Raw genomic sequence first — 23,365 nt, forward strand, 5'->3', positions numbered from 1 at the left:
ATGCCATAGTTATGTCACAAAATAAAGCTATATAACAACTGTTTACAGTTCTGACATAAGCATTTGGAAAAAAAACACATTTTCGAAATGTTTGCGTTTTTTAAAATGGCTGCCACACCATATGACCTATACTTTCAACATGAACAAATGTAACTCTAGGTGACAATATATGGTTATACAGAAAATTTCACAGTTTTAACATAAGCGGTTGGAAAGAAAACACAGTTTAAATTTTTTTGCGTAAACCAATATGGCTGCCACAGCTTGTGACTAATTCCTTCAACATGAACAACTGTGACTATAGGTCACAATATAAGACTGTACAGCAAATTTCACAGTTCTTACATAAGCGGTTGCAGAGAAAATAGACTTTCGAAATTTTCGCGTAAACCAAGATGGCTGCACGATCGTAAGATATACAGCCTCTATATTATGCACAATAGCGCTCACTAAAGATGTCAATAAACATGGCAAAAATAAAGCATTTTTGTAAAACGGTTTTTGTTTTATTATGAATTTAATTATATCGTTAAGCAGTTTTGAACAATTCAAAATGGCTGCCAAACCACATGACATATCAACTTCTCTTGAACAAATCTGAATGTTAGTCATAAGATAACTCTATAAACAAAATTTCAAGTCTGTCCCATAAGCGGTTTCGGAGAAGAAGATTTTTAAATATTGTAAAACTAATGTATAAAGTGCAAAATTACGCAATTAAATGGCGATCAAAAGGTTAATGTCTCACAGCAGCCATGTTGATTATGGAAAAATCGCAATTTTAACAATCTTGGTAGAGGACCTTGCAAGGAGCATACGTGCAAAATTGTGCTTTATTGCACTAAGCGGTTTAACAGAAGAAGATGTTTAAAGATTTTCGCAAATGCAAGATGGTTGCTACATCATGTGACCAAGTCACTTCTTTTGAGCAATGGAAAATCTAGGTCATAGCATCACTAAGCACAGCAAGTTTCAAAGTTGCAACATAAGCAGTTCCAGAGCTAAAGATTATTAAGCAGTTCTCGAAATTTTAGAATATGTGAGTGGGGATTCTTGGAGTTTTAACAATAACAGATGCTGTTCCTTATTATATATTACATTCAATATACCTTAAATTAAAGTATAGCATTTATATATTAACTAGGACAGACACCTGATGTGGATTCTAAAGAAACAGAACACAAACAACTAGTTAAACTTATTGTATAAGGAATACAATAAAGTTTGTAGCATTGAATTCCACAAAATCAATATCAATATTACTCCAAGGAAAATTGTTTAGGATAAATACTCTAATTTAAAAAGTTCCATACCATTCATACTTTAAATCTTTATTATATAAACTAGGAACACACATTCACACAGTAGCAGTAGAATATAAAAGCACTTAAACCTAGTTTTAAGGTAAGAATTAGAGGTTCAAATATTCATTCGCCATTAATAAACATGGGCCCACTGATATTGTAATATAGAGTAAGCTAAGCCCTTACAATCCGAGGGCTGAATTACTTTTAATTTTTAAATATCTAGTACAGTGGGCACCAGGATTAGGTATCTTTTATTGTTGAACCATAGTATTAAATTTACAACTTAGGTAAGCAGTTTAAAAAAGACAGACAGGAGAGACACGGCTGCTCCTGCTGGACCCCTGACGCGCGTTTCACAGAACGCTTCCTCAGAGGGGGTGCGGGCCGCTGCTACTCAGCGTTGTTTATACTGATATTTTGCCCACCTTCCAGATGCAATTGGTGCTCGTTCCATAATTTTATGCATCCGATTGGTCAATGTGCCTATCAATCACCTTTACCGGTTCTTAAACATCTGACTCCTATTGGTCATTGAAGGCATGTGTTATAGAACGTGTGATAGCAATGGTCTGATCCAATCATAAGATTTCAGTAAGGAGGTGTGTACCATTGCGCTACACAGATTGGATGATCGTGTTGTGATTTACACCAACCATTAATTCATATCTTACTTCCAATTCTGTTCTCCTATTCCTTATCTGTGCACTGTAAATGCAAGTGAGATTACTATTCTGTATCTAAAATGACCATGTATCTGTTTTGTGGATCGAAGTGAGTTAATACTCAATAATACCCTTAGGTCTCACCAATCATGTACTGATCCATATGATTATTATTATGCCATCCCACCTTCGTACAATCAAACTGCTTAATCAAAGGTGATTGATAGGCACATTGACCAATCGGATGCATAAAATTATGGAACGAGCACCAATTGCATCTGGAAGGTGGGCAAAATATCAGTATAAACAACGCTGAGTAGCAGCGGCCCGCACCCCCTCTGAGGAAGCGTTCTGTGAAACGCGCGTCAGGGGTCCAGCAGGAGCAGCCGTGTCTCTCCTGTCTGTCTTTTTTAAACTGCTTACCTAAGTTGTAAATTTAATACTATGGTTCAACAATAAGAGATACCTAATCCTGGTGCCCACTGTACTAGATATTTAAAAATTAAAAGTAATTCAGCCCTCGGATTGTAAGGGCTTAGCTTACTCTATATTACAATATCAGTGGGCCCATGTTTATTAATGGCGAATGAATATTTGAACCTCTAATTCTTACCTTAAAACTAGGTTTAAGTGCTTTTATATTCTTCTGCTACTGTGTGAATGTGTGTTCCTAGTTTATATAATAAAGATTTAAAGTATGAATGGTATGGAACTTTTTAAATTAGAGTATTTATCCTAAACAATTTTCCTTGGAGTAATATTGATATTGATTTTGTGGAATTCAATGCTACAAACTTTATTGTATTCCTTATACAATTAGTTTAACTAGTTGTTTGAGTTCTCGAAATTTGTTGAATAAAACAATATGGCTGCGTAACCTTATGACCTATGAGTTCAATATTGCATGAGATGTAGCATATATATATGTATGTATATATGTGTGTGTGTGTGTGTATATATATATATATATATATATTTATTTTTTTTTAAATTGTTTTCCTTTTCAGGATAGTGTTAATTCACTTTTACCAGTGTTTGAAGAATTCCTGAAGGATGCTCCAAATGATGCTAGTTATGATGCTGTGAGACAAAGTGTTGTTATTCTTATGGGCTCACTGGCTAAGCACTTGGATAAGGATGACCCTAAAGTCAAACCAATAGTTGCCAAGCTCATAGCAGCTCTCTCCACTCCATCACAGCAGGTATCTATAAGCAGGCTGCATACTATGTAATGTGTAGTTTTGTATGTGTAATACATCAGCTGCAACTTAATTTGCTGATAATGTGCTACTTTCCCAAAAGGTCCAAGAATCTGTAGCAAGCTGCCTGCCTCCTCTTGTGCCAGCTATTAAAGCTGATGCTGGCGGAATGATTCAGAAACTAATGGCCCTCCTTCTGGAATCTGATAAGTATGCAGAACGTAAAGGGGCTGCTTATGGACTAGCAGGACTTGTGAAGGGGTTAGGTATACTCTCCTTGAAGCAACAGGAAATGATGACCACTCTAACGGAAGCCATCCAAGACAAAAAGAATTTCCGACGCAGAGAGGGTAAAATATCGTCAATATTCTAACTTTGGAAAATGGAATAAAAAGAAGATGCTTAATTTAAATTAATTTATTTTTAGGAGCACTATTTGCATTTGAGATGCTATCTACTATGCTTGGGAAACTGTTTGAACCATATGTTGTTCATGTGCTGCCTCACCTGCTGTTGTGCTTTGGAGATGGGAACCAGTATGTGCGAGAGGTAAGTGTCCACTGACAAGTTCTATGCCTCTCACAGAACATGCCACTTTAAACATAAACTTTTTTCTTCCTGTCACAGGCGGCAGATGAATGTGCCAAGGCAGTCATGAGTAATTTAAGTGCCCACGGTGTAAAGCTTGTTTTGCCTTCATTACTTGTAGCTCTTGAGGAGGAATCGTGGCGAACCAAAGCAGGTATCTATATTTGACTTCTAATTTAAAAATACAACTCAGATTTTATCTGCCACCTGTTGCTGCTGAATACTTTTGTTGTTGGTATATGTTTAATTTATGAGTCATATTTTTTTGTGCAGTTTTATTATTTTTGACTCTTGTTTTGTTTGTTTTCTCATCTTGCTAGGGTCTGTGGAATTATTGGGAGCTATGGCCTACTGTGCTCCTAAACAGTTGTCCTCTTGTCTTCCAAATATTGTGCCCAAGCTCACTGAGGTCTTGACGGACTCTCATGTCAAAGTCCAGAAAGCTGGACAGCAAGCTCTGAGGCAGATTGGCTCAGTAATTCGTAACCCGGAGATCTTGGGTTAGTGTTATTTTTGTAAAATTTTGATTGTTGTGATATTGATTCTACTGGTTTCAAGATAAAGCAAAACATTTTTTTTTCTTTTTAGCCATTTCTCCTATATTGCTGGATGCACTGACTGATCCTTCAAGAAAGACTCATAAGTGCCTTCAAACCCTGCTGGAGACTAAGTTTGTTCATTTTATTGATGCTCCATCTCTTGCCTTAATCATGCCCATTGTTCAGAGGGCTTTCCAGGACAGGTCTACAGATACCAGAAAAATGTCAGCGCAGATTATTGGAAACATGTATTCACTCACAGATCAGAAGGTAATATATTGTTCAGCAGGTAGCATTTTTGTTTGGCAATAATAGGCATTCATAAAACTAACTAGTATGCTAAAATTTCAAGTTACTATAGTCACTTTTTTTTTATACTTTAGTGACTTTTCTCTGCATTGGACTTTAGAATAATTTAAAATAAGATTGTATAATTTGTTCTTTATTTGGTCAGCAGAGTGAATAACTATTGGATGGTTTGGTATTTTGTAAAATAAAAAGTTAAAGTGCAGATAAGTAAGTTTGTCTAATTATATAAAGATTATACCTTTTTTTTAAAGCTGATTTTTCAATTATATCTATTATTCAAGTTTACATTTGTAATAGTTTATGTAGGTAATATTGATAACACTTTGAAACAAACCTCTTAAAAATACTGAATTTTGTGAACAAAATGTATTCTACTCACTTTTTCAGGATCTGGCTCCTTATCTGCCAAGTGTCACCCCTGGTCTTAAATCATCTTTATTAGATCCAGTTCCTGAAGTAAGTATTTCTATTTTCTGTTAAGTGATTTATTGCAAACTTCATTTACCTGAGTATTCAATGATTTCTTTCCAGTGGCATGGAGAGTCCACAAATTCATTCATTACTTTTGGGAATTCAACACCTGGCCACTAGGGGGAGGCAACGACACCCCAGCCAAAGCATTAAGTATCCCTCCCACTTCCCATACTCCCCCAGTCATTCTTTGCCTCTGTAACTTGGAGGAAGACGAAGCTGGTGCTCTGAAGAAAATTGGAATTAAGTCCTTTAATGGGTACTTCCCCTTCAAGATAGGACTGTGGTTAATGCTGTGTCCATGTAATCCTCTTAGTAATAGTTATGGTAGCTGTTAGCTGCTGGATGTCACAGGGAAACTTCTCTGTCCTCCTTCCAGCATATATCTGCTAACACCCCTTCTGACAACCAGTGTTAGCTTACACTGCTTTCCTCTTCTTCTCAGGTCCCTGTCAGACCTGGAAGGCTGTGTGCTCCACAGCGTTGATCATGGAGGGTAAGTCCTTTTGTATTTATTTTCCTCTCCTTTGTGGGAACAACTAAGGACAGAAGATATTACTAGGTGACCAGTTGGCACCTAATCTACATAATGTAAATGATCTGAGGACAGTGTAATATCCTCCTTGGGATATTCTTTATATGCGCAGCTAGTCTTTGTTTTTTTCTACTCTCTATTCTGGCAGAGAGAATGGATGCCTATTGAGTGAAAATACGTTTGCATATTCAGCTAGTGATACCTCTCAAACAAGGTGGGGTTAATTTAGCTTTTATTCCGTCTCGTAACCTCCGCTTCACATTTCCTATTTAGCAAGGAGATGATTGCAGCTGTTCCATTATACCAAGTGACGGTGTGTGCCTCATATCCTCTCAAGCATGGAGGTTTAGAATGGTTATCATCTATCCCCTGTTCTAGTTGGAGGGGAAATGTGTGGGGACTAGGGCGATTCAGGATCGTTCATGAGGTCCTGCTATGCGCCATTAACTATGTTTGAATACGTAACTGCTGTGCAGCTCACTTGTGCATTACAATGGTCTCTATTAAGCTCTAGAGACCTCTTTTCCTTAGGCTCTATCTTTCCCTCCTGTGGAGGAAAGAAGCAGGGGGACCGCAAATATTTATCCCCGTGGATTTTTTTTTTTGGTGCATGTGGCTTGTGTCCGCGATAAGCTGTTAGTCACCCGAGAATAGCAGAATTTTAGAGAGCGAGCTGCTACTGCGCCACTTCACTCCTGCTGCCAACCGCTCTCTCTTACAAATTTTCATGCCTTTTTGCACAGCGAGCTGGGGCCCACAGCTCATCAGTGAGACATGAGAGAGAGGTATCTGTCGCCACACGCAGTAACGCTGTTATCGGGTCTACAGCCTGGTAAGCGACACATTGTACAGCTATATAAGATACCCTCTTACTGGAGCGTATTTGTTCATACAAAGTGTTTGGAGGCCAGCGATGTTAGCGGGCGGGATCGCCCTGATTTTTTAATTATGCTCCATATCGTGGAGATTGCGTCCAGCAGTGGTGGGGTTAAAAGGACTCTTCCCGCCACGGGCTAGGTTTTGGTGTGTTGTTTGAAATGTCTGTTATATCAGTCCTCCTGTGCGCTATCCTGCCCTGGCAGTTAATACTTTTCTTGTGCAAGCTATCTTATTGCTCTGTCCTGGGTTTTATAGGTGGTTTATACTGCTTCTGAAAACTGATCAGCATAGACCTATTCTAATTACTCTTATTTAATGAGTTTATTAGAATAAGTTTAGTATTTTACTCTTTATATTCTACTTATTTCTGTGCAATATGAGTGATTGCTGACATCTAGTGACGTCTTATTAAATGACACCTAGTGCAGGCGGTACATTCCTTTGCTAAGGATGGTACTGTTAGACTAGTAGATTTTTATACCGTCTTTCCTTTAGAGTTATTTGCTGGTATGTTACTATCATGTTGATGGTGTCCCCTCTTTTGGGGTCTTTATCTGAATTGATTATACTTCAGGAAGGTCACTGTTAAAGGGGGCTCAGTATAGCCTTGTTTGGTTAAATATTATTTCATTTTTTGGATCATATAGTGATTTAGTTATGTCCTTTCTGTTGAGGAAAGTAGTATATAGGATGTCTCTCAGTCCTCCACGGATTTAGACATGGTCTTTATTTGGAGCAGACACATGTCTGAAGTGACTTTAACGTCTCTGAAACTTCCTGTCCCTGATTTAGGGAGGTATATCCAATTAGATAGTTGATTACCTCTTCTGATTTTGGCTTGCAACATCATACTTATGTGTGGTGTTTTATTTATTGCTGTGCAGTAATCCTATTCCCTTTAGGGGCTGTTACAGTAGATATTCTCTATTGTCACAAATTGTTTTTTGGCAGTGTATTTCATACCATCTACTGTTTTTATTGCTGTGCAATATGTTATTTTCGTTTTTTTGGGAGATTTTTAGCAGTTTTTTTTAGACTTTCCTTTCTATAGGATATTCTTATCATATTACATCACTTACTTTTTCTTTTCTTTTTTTGGATATTATTGTAGTTATATACCCTTCATGCTATTTTTGGCTGGGCAGTCTTTTCCCCTGGGGATTTGGATTAGACTGGGTATTCTAGATCGCTATTAATTTTTTTTTCCGCAATCTGTTTGTTTTAGCCTGCTGTGGTAGCCTAAGGTTAGTTTAGCTACCTAGCAAGTGGAAGGTTTGCTGTTTGATCTCAACTGCAGTTATTGCGGCTTAAAGGGACAGTATACACTCATTTTCATATAACTGCATGTAATAGACACTACTATAAAGAATAAGATGCACAGATACTGATATAAATATAGCTGCAAGCAGCAATAGAGGTGGCCAGCGCATCATTTTTGCAATGCTATATAAGCAGTTATGTCACAATATAAAGCTATACAACAAGTGTTTACAGTTCTACCATAAACATTTGGAGAAAAAAAACACATCTTCGAAATGTTTGCGTTTTTTAAAATGGCTGCCACACAATATGACCTATACTTTCAACATGAACAAATATAACTCTAGGTGACAATATATGGTTATACAGCAAATTTCACAGCTTTAACATAAGCGGTTGGAAAGAAAACACATTTTCAAAATTTTCACGTAAACCAATATGGCTGCCACAGCTTGTGACCAATTCCTTCAACATGAAAAACTGTCACTCTAGCTCACAATATAAGGCTATGCAGCAAGTTTCACATTTCTTACATAAGCAGTTGCAGAGAAAATAGATTTTCAAAATTTTCGCGTAAAACAAAATGAATGGCTACCAGATCATATGATATACAGCCTCCATATTATGCACAATAGTTTTCACCATAGATGTCAATAAACGTAGGAAAAATAAAGCATTTTTGTAAAACAGTTTTTGTTTTATTATTAATTTAAAAATATCGTTAAGCATTTTTGAACAATTCAAAATGTCTGCCAAACCACAGGACATATCAACTTCATGTGAGCAAATCTGAATGTTAGTCATAAGATAACTCTATAAACAAAATTTCAAGACTGTCCCATAAGCGGTTTCGGAGAAGAAGATTTTTGTAGCTTTTAAAAACAGCGCATACTAAACAAAATGGCCACCAAGCTATGCAATGTATGGCTTTAAAATTGCACATACTAATGCTCACTATAGACCTCTACAATTTGCAGAAGTTTTATGAAAATTTGCAAATGTTTTATTTCGTGAAGGCGACTGCGCAGTGCGAATTTTGACTGCAATATTGTCTTTGAGGGTTATGTCTATGTGTAATCATGTGTTTATTACACTGTAATATTGTTAAATACTGTAAAACGAATGCATAAAGTGCAAATTTACGCAATTAAATGTCGATAAAAAGGTTAATGTCTCACGGCAACCATGTTGATTAAGGAAGAATCGCAGTTTGAACAAACTTGGTTGAGGAACTTGCAAGGAGTATATGTGCAAAATTGTGCTTTATTGCACTAAGCGGTTTAAGAGAAAAAGATGTTTAAAGATTTTCGCAAAATGCAAGATGGCTGCTACATCATGTGACCAAGGCACTTCTGTTAAGCAATGGCAAATCTAGGTCATAGCAGAACTGAGCAAAGCAAGTTCCAAAGTTGTAACATAAGCACTTCCAGAGCTAAAGATTTTTAAGCGTTTGTCGAAATTTGTCGCAAAAAGCAATATGGCTGCCAGAGCATGTGACCTATGAGTTAAATTTTGCATGAGTTGTAGCAGAGCAATAGGATGTACCAGCATACCTGATTTCAAGAGCTTAGCATAAGTAATTTGTGTTTGTGAACAATTGACTCAAGAGGCAGTATTGAATTACAAATAATTACGATAAACATAAAACCAATATTGCTGCTGCTTCATGTGACTGATTCTCTCCTAATGAGCAATTGTGAATCTAGGTCGCCATATAAGATTATACAACAAATTTCATAGTTCTTACATAAGCAGTTGCAGAGAAAATTGACTTGCGATATTTTCGCGTACACCAAGATGGCTGCCCGATCGTAAGATATACAGGCTCCATATTACGCACAATAGTGCTCACTATAGTTGTCAATAATCATGGCAAAAATAAAGCATTTTTGTAAAACGGGTTTTATTTTTAATTTAAAGATATCGTTAAGCAATTTTGAACAATTCAAAATGGCTGCCAAACCACATGATCAATTGACTTCTCTTGAACAAATCTGAATATTGGTCATAAGATAACTCTATAAACCAAATTTCATGTCTGTCTCATAAGCGGTTTCGGAGAAGAAGATTTTTTTAGTTTTTAAAAACGGCGCATACGAAACAAATGGCCGCCACACTGTGCAATGTATGGCTTTCATATTGCACACACTAATGCTCACCATAGACTTCTACAATTTGCAGAAGTTTTATGAAAATTTGCAAATATTTTATTTCACAAAGGTGACTGCGCAGTGCGAATTTTGACTACAATATTGTCTTTGAGGCTTATGACTGTGTAATTGTGTGTCTTACACTGTAATATTGTTAAATATTGAAAAACTAATGTATAAAGTGCAAATTTACGCAATTAAATGTCGCTAAAAAGGGTAATGTCTCACGGCAGCCATGGTGATTATGGAAAAATCGCAGTTTGAACAAACTTGGTAAAGGACCTTGCAAGGAGCATATGTGCAAAATTGCGAATCATTGCACTAAGCGGTTTAAGAGAAGAAGATGTTTGAAGATTTTCGCAAAATGCAAGATGGCTGCCACATCATGTGACCAAGACACTTCTCCTTGAGCAATAGCAAATCTAGGTCATAGTAGCACTAAGCATAGCAAGTTTCAAAGTTGTAACATAAGCAGCTCCAGAGCTAAAGATTTGTAAGCGTTTGTCGAAATTTGTCGCAAAAAGCAATATGGCTGCCAGAGCATGTGACCTATGAGTTCAATTTTGCATGAGATGTAGCAGAGCAATAGGATGTACCAGCATACCTGATTTCAAGAGCTTTGCACAAGCAGTTAAGCAGTTATGGGCAATTGAATAAAAAACTTGGCGGAATAAAAAGAATAATAATAATAATCCGAACAATAACAAGCAGTTATGGGCAATTGAATAAAAAACTTGGCGGAATAAAAAGAATAATAATAATAATCCTAACAAAAACAATAGGTTGTCCTGCAACTTTGTTGCTGGCCACCTAAAAATCCAGTATAAAACGGTTTAAAAAACTTACTTAGAAGCTCTCCGTTTAGCTCTGTTGAAAAGGCAGGTGGAAAGCCCACTGCAAGTGGGAAATAAACCCCCCCCCCCTTCTTTTGCATATGAAAAGACCCTTTACACAAACAGGAGCAAGCTGGAGAAGGTAGCTGACGGTATTCTCATAAAACTTTGGGGCTTGGTTAGGAGTCTGAAAATCAGAGCAATGTTATTTAAAAATAAGCAAAACTATACATTTTTTTTATAAAAAAAAAACTTTATTTGCTATATAAATAGATCATCAACAAAACATTTATGCAAAGAAAAAATGAGTGTATAATGTCCCTTTTAAATGTACATTTGGATGCTATTTTATCCTACCAGCATGCTGGCATGGCCTAGTGGTTAGCTCTGATGCTTTTGGAATGGAAGGTTGTGAGTTTGAATCCAACTCTGCATCCTTGCCTGTAAAACTATGGGATTTTCAGTTGTGGCTAGTATAATCTGTAGCTATTATTCTGTGCTCTTTCATCACGAGATACCGTGGCCGAGTGGTTTAAGTGCTGGATTAGGACTCAAGCCTCTTCGGAGGTGTGGGTTCAGATGCCACCGCTGTCAGAATGCCTGTTTACTCTAGGCTCTGTCCTTAGAGGTGGAGTGTATTAGATCCATTCTTCCTTTAGTCGACGAGTGTCAGTTCATGACCACTTCCGATCGGAAGGACGCGTACCTACATGTTTCAGGTTCATTCCTGGGCAAGGACTTGACAATATCCTTAACTAACAATATGCTCAGACAATGAAACAAAGATCATTCCACCCTCTCCTGACAGAACGTCCTGGACAGCCATACTAGAGAATCTCTCTCCTGGTGGCTCTGTCAGGATCTCCTATCTCTATACATGTGTCCTTCAAGATCATTGTGAAAGATTATGTCTACGGACGCCAGCCTTCTGGGTTGGGGTGCAGTCTGGCGTTTGCAACCGAGTTTGCAGGGAATCTGGTCTCCCTGGAGGATTTTTCTCTGTCCATCACCTCTCTAGATTGAGACCTATTTTCATTGATCTGATGGCGTGTTTTCTGCTTCAGTCTGTCCATTTTGTAAGATTATCCAACCGGACAGCATATTGTTTGTGGTTTCCCTCAATCATCAGGGAAGATACCAAACTGCTCAGATACGGGTCGAGTGGGAGAGACCCTCAAGCAGTATTGGTGGACGTGTTAGTAGTTGCTTTGAGGTTCCATCACATTTACCTGTTTCTCTCCGTTGACTATTCCCCTGGATTTTAGCCTGCACCAAACAGGAGCGGCTTTGAGGACCTGCTTGGCATTGCAGGACATGGTTAGCAGATCTTCCTCCCCTCCGTGGAGATTGCCTCAGAGAGCGGACCTTCTATTCAGTCCGTTCCTTTATCAAAGTCTAGTTTCTCTAAGGCTAACTGCGTGGAGATTGTTCTTTTAGTCCTGTCTAAAGAGGTTTTTTTGACAGATCATTGACTCTTATCCAGGCTTATAGCCGGTGTCTCAAGGTGTGGCCCACCTTCCTAACCTGGTGCGAGTCTCGAGGTTTCCCTTGGCCGAAGGAAGAGTTCTTCAGATTCTTATTTCTACAAGAGGGTTTGGAGAAGGGTTATAGTTCTCTCAAGAGTCGGAAATTCAGTCCTTTTAGTATTGCTACTCAAGGAGTTAGCTAAATATCCGATGGTCAGTCTCTTGATTCAGGCACTGATTAAATCAGCTCTACTTGAGACCTTAAAGGCACAGTACACTGTAAATTTATTTTTATATTAATGTATTTTCAATGACTTGTTATACCCGCTGCAGAGTATAAAATGTATTAAAAATTGCATTTTTAGGTTTATTTGTGTATATTAAGTAGCTGGTTTTGTGCTTTTAAACCACAGCCTATTACAATTGGTTGAGCTTCAGGTAATATCATATCTCATTATGTTATCACTTTGCGTATACACATTTGCTTCCTTATCTTATATTTCTCTGGAAAACTAAAGCTCAATACATAGAGAGAACAATGGAAAATTATCATTTTATTACTTAACTATCCTGCACCCCACTGGGAGTTTAATTTCTTCTGCTGGCTGTGTTTACTTAGGCTATTCAATAGCTGATACTCCAGTATCAAAACTTTCAGTATAGGTTGGGAAACCACAAGCTAAATCGGCTATTTCAAAGGGCAAAATAGGGGTAAGGGAGCTACAAGTAAACAATTTAATACACTCCAGCAAGTAAAATAGATCATTAAGAACAATTTAAATGGGAGACATTTTTTGGGTGAACTATCCCTTTTAATATTGCCTTTTTCGTGGTTTTCAATAGGCTCTGTTGGAGTCTATGCATTATGTTGATATTAAACTTTTTTCTTGGAAAGTTATGTTTGTCTGTTTTTTTCTTTTGCTCGTAGAGTTTCAAAATTCTCTGGTTTTATATGCTGATAAGGCTGTCCTACGTACCAAGTTGGGTTTTATGACTAGGTGATCTCTGCCCGCACTATCATTCTGGAGATTGTAGTTGCTTTCTTTTGCCTTTCTCCTTCTTCTCAGATGGACCGTTTGTTGCACAACCTGGATGTGGGGTGTGCTTTGAATTTCTGTTTTCAGGCTTCCAAGGATTTTAGACTACCTCTTTATTTGTTTTGTATGCGGGTAAGCGCTAGGGTCGAAAAAGCTACTGTGACTACCCTTTTCTTTGGCTGAGGAGTGTCATCGTTTTGCTTGTGAGGAAGCTGGTCAGCAGCCTCCTGAGAGAATTGTGGCTCATTCTACCTGTGCTGTGTCCTCTTCTTGAGTTTTTAAGTATGAGTCATCTGTGGTCCACAACCGTAGGGTGACTTCCTGGTCCTCATGATTTTTCCAATTTTAAGTTTTTTTTGTCTCAACTGAGGCTTACTTTAGTGGAGTGCTTTAGTGGTGGTGCCTTCAGTTTAGGTCCGCCTGCCTTAATTCCCTCCCTGTTCATTCTTTGTCCTATCTAGCTTGGGTATTGGATTCCCAACAGTAATGAATGAATTTGTGGACTCTTCATGCCATTGCAAATAAAATTAAATGTATTCTTACCTGATGATAAATTATTTTCTTTCCTGGCATAGAGAGTCTAACTGCCCCACACATTTCCTTCTATGGCTGTATCTAAATCTAATGTTGGTTTGGTAGAATGCAAACATGCATAGGGATTATCTGCTGGAGCATGCCTAGAAGCTGTGAACTCAGTTGAAATACAATGCCTGTGTCTAAACACTGATAAGAGGGGGTGGAGCATACTACTCCAGGCAGCATGGCTTTTTACAGTGCTTATTTTTGAAAATTGTTTAAAAATATTTTCCAGCAATTTTTTTTTATGCAAACTTTTTTACTTAATTAGCCCTTTTAGGATATGCACACATCTTAACATGTTTAATGGCACTTTAAAGGGACAGTCTAGTCAAAATTAAACTTCCATGATTTCGATAGGGAATGCAATTTTAAACAGCTTTCTAATTCACTTTTATCATCAAATTTGGTTTGTTCTCTTGGTATTCTTTGTTGACAGCTAAACCTAGGTAGGCTTATATGCTAAACCCTTATAGGCCGCCCCTTATTTCAATGCATTTGGAAGTTTTTCACAGCTAGAGGGCGTAAGTACATGTGTGCCATACAGATAACATTGTGACCACGCACGTGGAATTACAAATGAGAGGGCACCGATTGGCTAAATGCATGTCTGTCAAAAGAACTGAAATAAGAGGGCAGTCTGCAAAGGCTTTGATACAAGATAATCATAGAGGTAAAGAGTATATTAATATAACCGTGTTGGTTATGCAAAACAGAGGAATGGGTAATAAAGGGATTATCTATATTTTTAAACTATAACAATTCTGGAGTAGACTGTCCTTTTATTGCTTTGGCTGGGGTGTCTTCTCCTCCTCCTGGTGGCATGGTGTTGAATTCTCAACAGTAATGAATACATTTGTGGATTCTCAATGCCAGGAAAAAAAATAATTTATTAGGTAAACATAAATTTTGTTTTGTATGGTGTTTTTATGTTCCAGCAGTTGGAGATAAAATGTTCCCTAACTGTTAACTGTTTTTTGTGTAGGTACGTACAGTTTCAGCTAAAGCCCTCGGGGCCATGGTGAAGGGTATGGGCGAGACTTGCTTCCAGGACTTGCTACCATGGCTAATGGAAACTTTAGCATCTGAGCAGAGTTCTGTGGATCGTTCTGGAGCTGCTCAAGGTATAAAGAATTACCTAGTCAATTACCAAAATAAATGAGGCTGTTGAGATGGTAATTTCTCCCTACTTCTTTCTTATACAGGTCTATCGGAGGTCATGGCTGGACTAGGCGTAGAGAAGCTGGAGAAACTCATGCCAGAGATAGTCTCTACAGCAAGTAAAGTGGATATAGCACCACATGTCCGAGATGGTTACATCATGATGTTTATTTATCTTCCAATCACCTTTGGTGACAAGTTTACACCTTACGTTGGGCCCATTATTCCTTGCATTCTAAAGGTACACATTTTTTTTTTTTACTTTAAAATTAGAGATAAATTGTCCACAGGCATTATTTTTAAAATATGTTTTGTATAATTAACCGCAGGCTTTAGCAGATGAAAATGAGTTTGTTCGGGACACTGCTCTTCGTGCTGGACAAAGAATAATCATGATGTATGCAGAGACCGCCATTGCACTTCTGCTGCCACAGCTGGAGCAGGGTCTATTTGATGACCTCTGGAGAATAAGGTAGAAAGAACCTTTTTGTATGTACTTCTTCTGTTACACTAAATTAATGCTAGATAAAATTTTGCATTCAAAGAAAAGAATAGTCTGAGAATAACATGTAGATGTATTTCTTTTTTAAGACACGAAGAGTCCACGGATCATCTTAATTACTTATGGGATATTCACCTCCTGGTCAGCAGAAGGAGGCAAAGAGCACCACAGCAGAGCTGTTAAATAGTTCCTCCCCTCCCTCCCACTCCAGTCATTCTATTTGCCTACGTTAGTGATAGGAAGAGGTAAAGTGAGGTGTTAGATTAGATTCTTCAATCAAGAGTTTATTATTTCTCTTGTTAAGTGTATCCAGTCCACGAATCATCCATTACTTATGGGATATTCTCCTTCCCAACAGGAAGTTGCAAGAGTTCACCCACAGCAGAGCTGCTATATAGCTCCTCCCCTAACTGCCATATCCAGTCATTCTCTTGCAACCCTCAACATAGATAGGAGGTCGTGAGAGGACTGTGGTGTTTTATACTTAGTTTATTTCTTCAATCAAAAGTTTGTTATTTTTAAATGGCACCGGAGTGTGCTGTTTATCTCAGGCAGTATTTGGAAGAAGAATCTGCCTGCGTTTTTTCTATGATCTTAGCAGAAGTAACTAAGATCCATTTGCTGTTCTCACACATTCTGAGGAGTGAGGTACTTCAGAGGGGGAATGGCGTGCAGGTTTTCCTGCAAATAAGGTATGTGCAGTAAAATATTTTTCTAAGGAATGGAATTGACTAAGAAAATACTGCTGATACCGAAGTAATGTAAGTAAAGCCTTAAATGCAGTAATAGCGACTGGTATCAGGCTTAGGTGCAGTAAAATATTTTTCTAAGGAATGGAATTGACTAAGAAAATACTGCTGATACCGAAGTAATGTAAGTAAAGCCTTAAATGCAGCGATAGCGACTGGTATCAGGCTTATTAATAAAGACACATACTCTTATAAAAATGTGTTTTAAAACGTTTGCTGGCATGTTTAATCGTTTTTTAACATATGTTGGGTGATAAAACTTATTGGGGCCTAATTTTTCCACATGGCTGGCTTAAATTCTGCATAGAAACAGTTAACTGAGGCTTCCCACTGTTGTAATATAGAGTGGGAGGGGCCTAATTTATCGCTTTTTTGCGCAGTTAAAATTACAAAATGAATCATCCAGATTCCCTCAGCAGCCCCATGAATACTACAGGAGCATCTCTAAAGGGCTAAAAAGACTTCCAAAATCGTTTATAGGGAAGGTAATCCACAGTTCAGCTGTGGCAGTTTTGTTGTGTCTGTTAAAAAACGTCTATGTCGTTTTTTTTTTATCTATTTTTTGCATTAAAGGGTTAATCATCCATTTGCAAGTGGGTGCAATGCTCTGTTAACTTATTACATATACTGTAAAAATTTCGTTTGATTTACTGCCTTTTTTCACTGTTTTTCAAATTTTGACAAAATTTGTTTCTCTTAAAGGCACAGTAACGTTTTTTATATTTGCTTGTTAAGTTGATTTAAAGTGTTTTCCAAGCTTACTAGTCTCATTATTAGTCTGTTCTAACATGTCTGACATAGAGGAAGCTCTGTGTTCATTATGTTTAAAAGCCATGGTGGAAACCCCATTTTAGAATGTGTACCAGATGTACTGATTTCATGTTAAACAATAAAGATCATTTTTTGTCTTTAAAAACATTATCACCAGAGGATTCTGTCGAGTGGGAAGTTATGCCGACTAACTCTCCCCACGTGTCAGACCCTTTGACTCCCGCTTTAGGGACTCACGCTCAAATGGCGCCAAGTACATCAAGGGCGCCCATAGCGTTTATTTTGAAAGAGGATTCTGTCGAGGGGAAGTTATGCCGACTAACTCCCCCCACGTGTCAGACCCTTCGACTCCCGCTCCAGGGACTCACGCTCAAATTGCGCCAAGTACATCAAGGGCGCCCATAGCGTTTATTTTACAAGACATGGCAAAGGTTGTGAATAATACACTGGCAGCGGTATTAGTCAGGCTACCTGAAATTAAAGGAAAGCAAGATAGCTCTGGGGGTAGATACAGAGCATACAGACGCTTTAAGAACCATGTCTGATACTGCTTCACAGTATGCAGAAGCTGGGGGGAGCTTCAGTCTGTGGATGATATTTTTGACTCAGGGAAGATGATTTAACCTGATTCTGATATTTCTACATTTAAAATTTATGCTTGAGAACCTCCACTTGTTGCTCAGGGAGGTTTTAGCAGCTCTGAATGACTGTGTTACAAATAAAGTGCCAGAGAAATTGTGTAGACTGAATAAATACTATGCAGTGCCAGTGTGTACTGATGTTTTTCAAATACCTAACGAGGTTTACTAAAATTATTAATAAGGAATGGGATAGACCAGGTGTGCCGTTCTCTTCCCCTCCTATTTTTAGAAAAATGTTTCTAATAGTTGCCACCACACGGGACTTATGGCAGACAGTTCCTAAGGTGAAGAGAAGAGTTTCTACTCTAGCTAAGCGTACCACTTACCCTGTCAAGGACAGTTGTGCTTTTTTAGATCCAATGGATAAAAAATTAGAGGGTTACCTGGCAAGGGACATAGGAAAATGTTTATGTAACAAGGTTTTATCCTGCAGCCCTTTGCATGCATTGCTTTTGTCACTGCTGCTGCGGCGTTCTGGTTTGAGTCTCTGGATGAGGCTTTACAGGTAGCGACTCCATTGGATGAATACTTGACAAGCTTAGAGCACTTAAGCTAGCCAATTCCTTTGTTTCTGATGCCTTGTTTTTTTTTGACTAAACTAACGGCTAAGAATTCTGTTTTTACTATGCTGGCGCGCACAGCGCTAAGACTTATATTATGGTCAGCTGTCGTGACTTTAATAATTAAGCTACTTAACTTCCCTTCAAGGGGCAGACCCTATTCGGGCCTGGTTTGAAGGAGATTATTGCTAATATCACTGGAGGAAAGGGTAATGTCCTTCCTCAGGACAGGTCCAAATCAAGGGCCAAAAAAGTCTAATTTTCGTGCCTTTCAAAACTTCAAGGCAAGCGTGGCATCAATTTCGTCTAAGGCAAAACAAGAGGGAACTTTTGCTCAGTCCAAGACGGTCTGGTGACAACCGGACCTGGAACAAAGATAAGCAGGCCAAGGAGCCTGCTGCTGCCTCTAAGACAGCATGTAGAACGGCTCCCTATCCGGTAACGGATCCTGTAGGGGGCAGACTTTCATTTTTTCGCCCAGGCTTGGGCGAGAGAGAGAGAGGCCCAGGATCCCTGGGCATTGGAAATTATATCCCATAGATATCTTCTGGATTTCAAAGCTTTCCCCCCCCAAAAAAAGGGAGATTTCACCTTTCACAATTATCTGCAAACCAGATAAAGAAAGAGGCATTCTTACACTGTGTACATGACCCATCCTGTTCCAGGGGAGGAACAGGGATAGAGTTTTTACTCAAATCTGTTTGTGGTTCCCAAGGAGAGGGAACCTTCAGATCTATTTTGGATCTAAGAATCTTAGACAAATTCCTCAGAATTCCATCATTTAAGTTGGAAACTATTGGTACCATCTTAACTATGATCCAGGAGAGTCAATAGAGGATTACAATGGATTTGAAGGATGCTTATCCTCACATTACGATGCATAAAAATCACCATCGGTTTTTCAGGTTTGCCTTTCTAGACAGGCATTACCAGTTTGTAGCTCTTTCCTTTGGGTTAACTACAGCCCCAAGAATCTTTATGGAAGTTCTGGGGTCGCTTTGGCGGTCATTAGGCCGCGGGGCATAGAAGTGGCCCCTTATTTAGACGACATCCTGATTCAGGCGTCAAACATCAAAGTTGCCAAGTCTCGTACGAGCGTAGTACTGGCATTTCTGAGATCGCATGGGTGGAAAGTGAACAAGGAAAGAGTTCTCTATCCCCAATCTCAAAGGTTTCCCTCCTAGGGATTCTGATAGATTTTGTAGAAATGAAAAATTACCTGACGGAGTCCGTGTTCTTCATTCCATCCGCGCCCTTTGGTGGCTCAGTACATGAATGTAATCGGCTTAATGGTAGCGGCAAGGGTCATAGTACCGTTTGCACGTCTACATTTCAGACCGCTGCAACTATGCATGCTCAGTCAGAGGAACGGGGATTACACAGATTTGTTCTCCTGTTAAAACTGGACCAAGAGACCAGAGATTCTCTTCTCTGGTGACTATCTCGGGTCCATCTGTCCGGGGTATGACCTTCCGCAGGTCAGATGGGACAATTGTTACAACAGATGCCAGCCTTTTAGGTTGGGATACAGTTTAAGAAATTTGTGGAGAGAAATATTTCTGTATTTAATGTACTTATAATGTCCCCAACACAATTAAACCATATACTTCGGGTGGAAAAATATTATTTCCTCATTCACAATAATAAAGGTGGGGGTGCTCAATATCCTGTTCTAAACATGGAAAAATGTAGGAAGGAAAAATGGATATACCAGAGCACTCAAAGTGAACTATTAAGGATTGATTCACAATGTGAGTTGGAGTGCAGGACCGGGTATTATAAATAAAACATAACTTTTAATAATGTCCAAGTAAAAATAGTAAATGATAGTGATAAACATTCACACAGTGTAGTGTATATTAAAATCAATTAAAAAAGGGGATGAATGCTGAAGTGCCAAGTAGTGGCCATACAAAATATGTCAAGTGGGTAATTCTCAATCAAAAAGCACTATATAGTGCTTAGCAATAGCAACCAAACTAATTCAATAAGAAAAGGAAGTTACACTTCCACAGAATATGATGCTGAGTGCAGTGCTCAGCCGTAGTTAGCTTCTATTAAGTTCACACACTCTGTACACAATTACAATTACACGATAGAGTTGAACTAGTGAATCTATCTCTATCTAGACCTGTGTAGTGAGTCCGAATAAAACCCAATTCACAGAAAATAGGAGTAGATTGAGTGACTAAAACCGCTAACTTGTATATGTTGCTATTGTACAATTATACCCACAAGAAGGGTGTGTGTGGTGGGTGAGTCTTGCAAGGGTGTACCACAATATGCTCGCGGATTGCACACGGAACTAATCTAAAAAGAGGATTGACCTCACAACAATTATCTAGCTAGTGCAATGCTGGAGCGGTACTACACCTTGTCAGAATCCCATACTAATCCCATACTTAGTGTAATGTAGTGAGAAAGGGTACTAATAGAGAAGCCCGAAAAATCGGCTTGTTAGCTTAGAAGGAATACTTCTGGTAAGCGTTTCAACATTACGGTCCAATATTCACAATTATACACACACACGCTATATTAAGTTTTCAGCATTCATAAGGAGCGCCTGATGCGCATTTCGCCACCTCCGTGGCTTTCTCACACTGTACTGTGCTGCCATGCCATGCCTCCTACAAACTATACATGACATATGGACATTCATTCACAAACAATCATAATGATTGTCTGTGAATGAATGTCAATGTCATGGTTGTAAATGATGCCTGATGAGCCTGTCACATACCTCCCAATATTTCAAAATTTGAAAGAGGGACACCCCCGCACTGTTGTCAGTCTGCCACGGCACACCTGGGGATCTCTCACGGCACACTAGTGTGCCACGGCACACTGGTTTAAAAACACTGCTTTAGAGCAATGGGAACTTGTGGTACATAATTCTCACTGCGCCTCCCATACTGATGCTGCCCTGACTAAGAAAACCTGAGGGATTTTTACTCAGGACTTTCGTTTCTTTCCAGGTCCATAGGAGGGAGAGGACCTCTTAAACCTGGGTACTGCCTTGCTGCCAGGCAGACAGTGAGGTAAGTGCTAACTTTTTTTTTTCTGGGGGTAGAGGATCTCAGAGAAAGTTTGGGAACTTTATTAAATTTCCATCTATCCTCATTGTACTTGGATTCAGTCTCTCCTAGGTTTAGTAGGGGACATTAAGGCAGTTAGGACGCAGGCACTGGCATATCTTTCATTCCCAGGTCTAATAATAAGGCTGCTTGGGTGAAAGGGACAGTAACGTTTATTTGCACACAGAAATTTGCATATGGGTTTGCATTGCGGGTATGCTCTTAGTCATGTGGAGTTGTCTACAAGCCTAAGGGGCTGACAACTTAGGTTCTGTGCAATGCTTATTATGTATAACATCAGATGCACAGAGGAGACTCTAACAGTGGAATCGGACTGAGCAGCTGGTTAGACATTCTTATCATCATATGCATTCTCAGTCTGTCTGTTTGATTCCGGTGGCTATAGTTAGAAATGGCGACCGGGATATTACATGTTGATTTTTTTCTTTATGTATAGGGAGGTGTCAGTGTGAGCAGTGTTTCTGCGATAACTGCGACGTAGCATCGTTTATTTTGAGTAGAGACCAATTCAGTGAGGTCTAGCCTTTTGCTCCCGGTGCCTTTACTCAGACTATGGCGACCGGGAGCTGACTTGGGTAACGCCATAAATGTATCCCAAGATGATTCTTTAACAGAAGGTAATGAGGATAGCCCACCTTCCTCTCCCCATGTGTCGACACCAGTTACGCCCGCGCAAGCGATGCCTAGTACCTCTAGCGCATTGGCCCCTATTACATTACAGCAATTAGCAGCAGTCATGGATAATTCCCTTGCAGCATTTTTATCCAAACTGCCAGTTTTTCCTAAAAAGTGTGATATCTCGGTTTTAAGAACAGAGTATGAGCAATCAGAAGCTTTGGAGGATTTATCTGTTGTACCCTCACAACCCTCTGAAGTGTCGGTGAGGGATGTGCTGTCCGAGGGAGAAATTTCTGACACTGGAAAGGTTTCTCAGCGGGCAGAATCAGATTCTTTAGCATTTAAATTTAAGCTGGAACACCTCCACGTGCTGCTTAAGGAGGTATTAGCTACGCTAGATGATTGCGACCCCATGGTGGCCCCAGAGAAATTGTGTAAAATGGACAAATATCTAGAAGTCCCTGTATACACTGATGCGTTTCCGATCCCGAAGAGGGTGGCGGATATTGTGGATAGGGAGTGGGAGAGACCAGGTGTACCCTTTGTTCCCCCTTTCTATCTTTAAGAAAATGTTCCCCATTACTGATCCCAGGCGGGACGCATGTCAGACGGTCCCTAAGGTAGAGGGGGCAGTTTCAACACTAGCCAAGCGCACAACCATACCAATTGAAGACAGTTGTGCGTTCAAAGATCCTATGGATAAGAAATTAGAAGGTTTACTAAAGAAAATATTTGTACAACAAGGTTTCCTTCTCCAACCTATTGCCTGCATTATTCCTGTAGCTACTGCAGCGGCTTTCTGGTTTGAGGCGCTGGAGGAGTCGCTCCAGACGGAGACCTCATATGACGAAATTATGGATAGAATTAAGGCTCTAAAGCTGGCTAATTCGTTTATCACAGATGCCGCTTTGCAATTAGCTAAGTTAGCGGCGAAAAATTCTGGTTTTGCCATCATGGCGCGCAGAGCGCTTTGCCTTAAATCATGGTCGTCCGATGTGTCGTCTAAGACAAAGTTACTGAATATTCCTTTCAAGGGAAAGACCTTTTTCGGGCCTGAGTTGAAAGAAATTGGATATCACTGGGGGAAAGGGCCATGCCCTCCCGCAAGATAGGCCTTTTAAGGCTAAAAACAAGGCTAATTTTCGTTCCTTTCGCAACTTCAGGAGCGGTCCTGCCTCAACCTCTGCGACCGCAAAGCAAGAGGGTAACTCTCCACAGCCCAAGGCAACCTGGAAGCCTTTGCAGGGCTGGAACAAGGGTAAACAGGCCAAGAATCCAGCAGCTGCTACTAAGACAGCATGAAGGGGTAGCCCCCGATCCAGGACCGGATCTGGTAGGGTGCAGACTCTCTTTGCTCATGCCTGGGCAAGAGATGTTCCCGATCCCTGGCCATTAGAGATAGTTGCTCAGGGATATCTTCTGGAATTCAGGGACTCTCCTCCAAGGGGAAGGTTCCA

General features: G+C 39.4%; 1 protein-coding gene across 1 annotated transcript in view; it reads left to right on the plus strand.

Annotated features, from left to right (window-relative positions):
- GCN1 (GCN1 activator of EIF2AK4) overlaps positions 1-23,365 on the plus strand; it is a 293,771-nt gene that overhangs the window by 111,937 nt on the left and 158,469 nt on the right. Inside the window, exons 33-42 of the mRNA XM_053702061.1 lie at positions 2,977-3,171; positions 3,272-3,518; positions 3,596-3,717; positions 3,796-3,910; positions 4,077-4,256; positions 4,345-4,565; positions 4,992-5,060; positions 14,797-14,935; positions 15,017-15,213; positions 15,302-15,444. Coding sequence (XP_053558036.1) covers positions 2,977-3,171; positions 3,272-3,518; positions 3,596-3,717; positions 3,796-3,910; positions 4,077-4,256; positions 4,345-4,565; positions 4,992-5,060; positions 14,797-14,935; positions 15,017-15,213; positions 15,302-15,444 — 1,628 coding nt within the window. The remainder of the gene's footprint in view (positions 1-2,976; positions 3,172-3,271; positions 3,519-3,595; positions 3,718-3,795; positions 3,911-4,076; positions 4,257-4,344; positions 4,566-4,991; positions 5,061-14,796; positions 14,936-15,016; positions 15,214-15,301; positions 15,445-23,365) is intronic.

This window comes from Bombina bombina, chromosome 2 (genome assembly GCF_027579735.1).
Source record: "Bombina bombina isolate aBomBom1 chromosome 2, aBomBom1.pri, whole genome shotgun sequence".
NCBI lineage: Eukaryota > Metazoa > Chordata > Amphibia > Anura > Bombinatoridae > Bombina > Bombina bombina.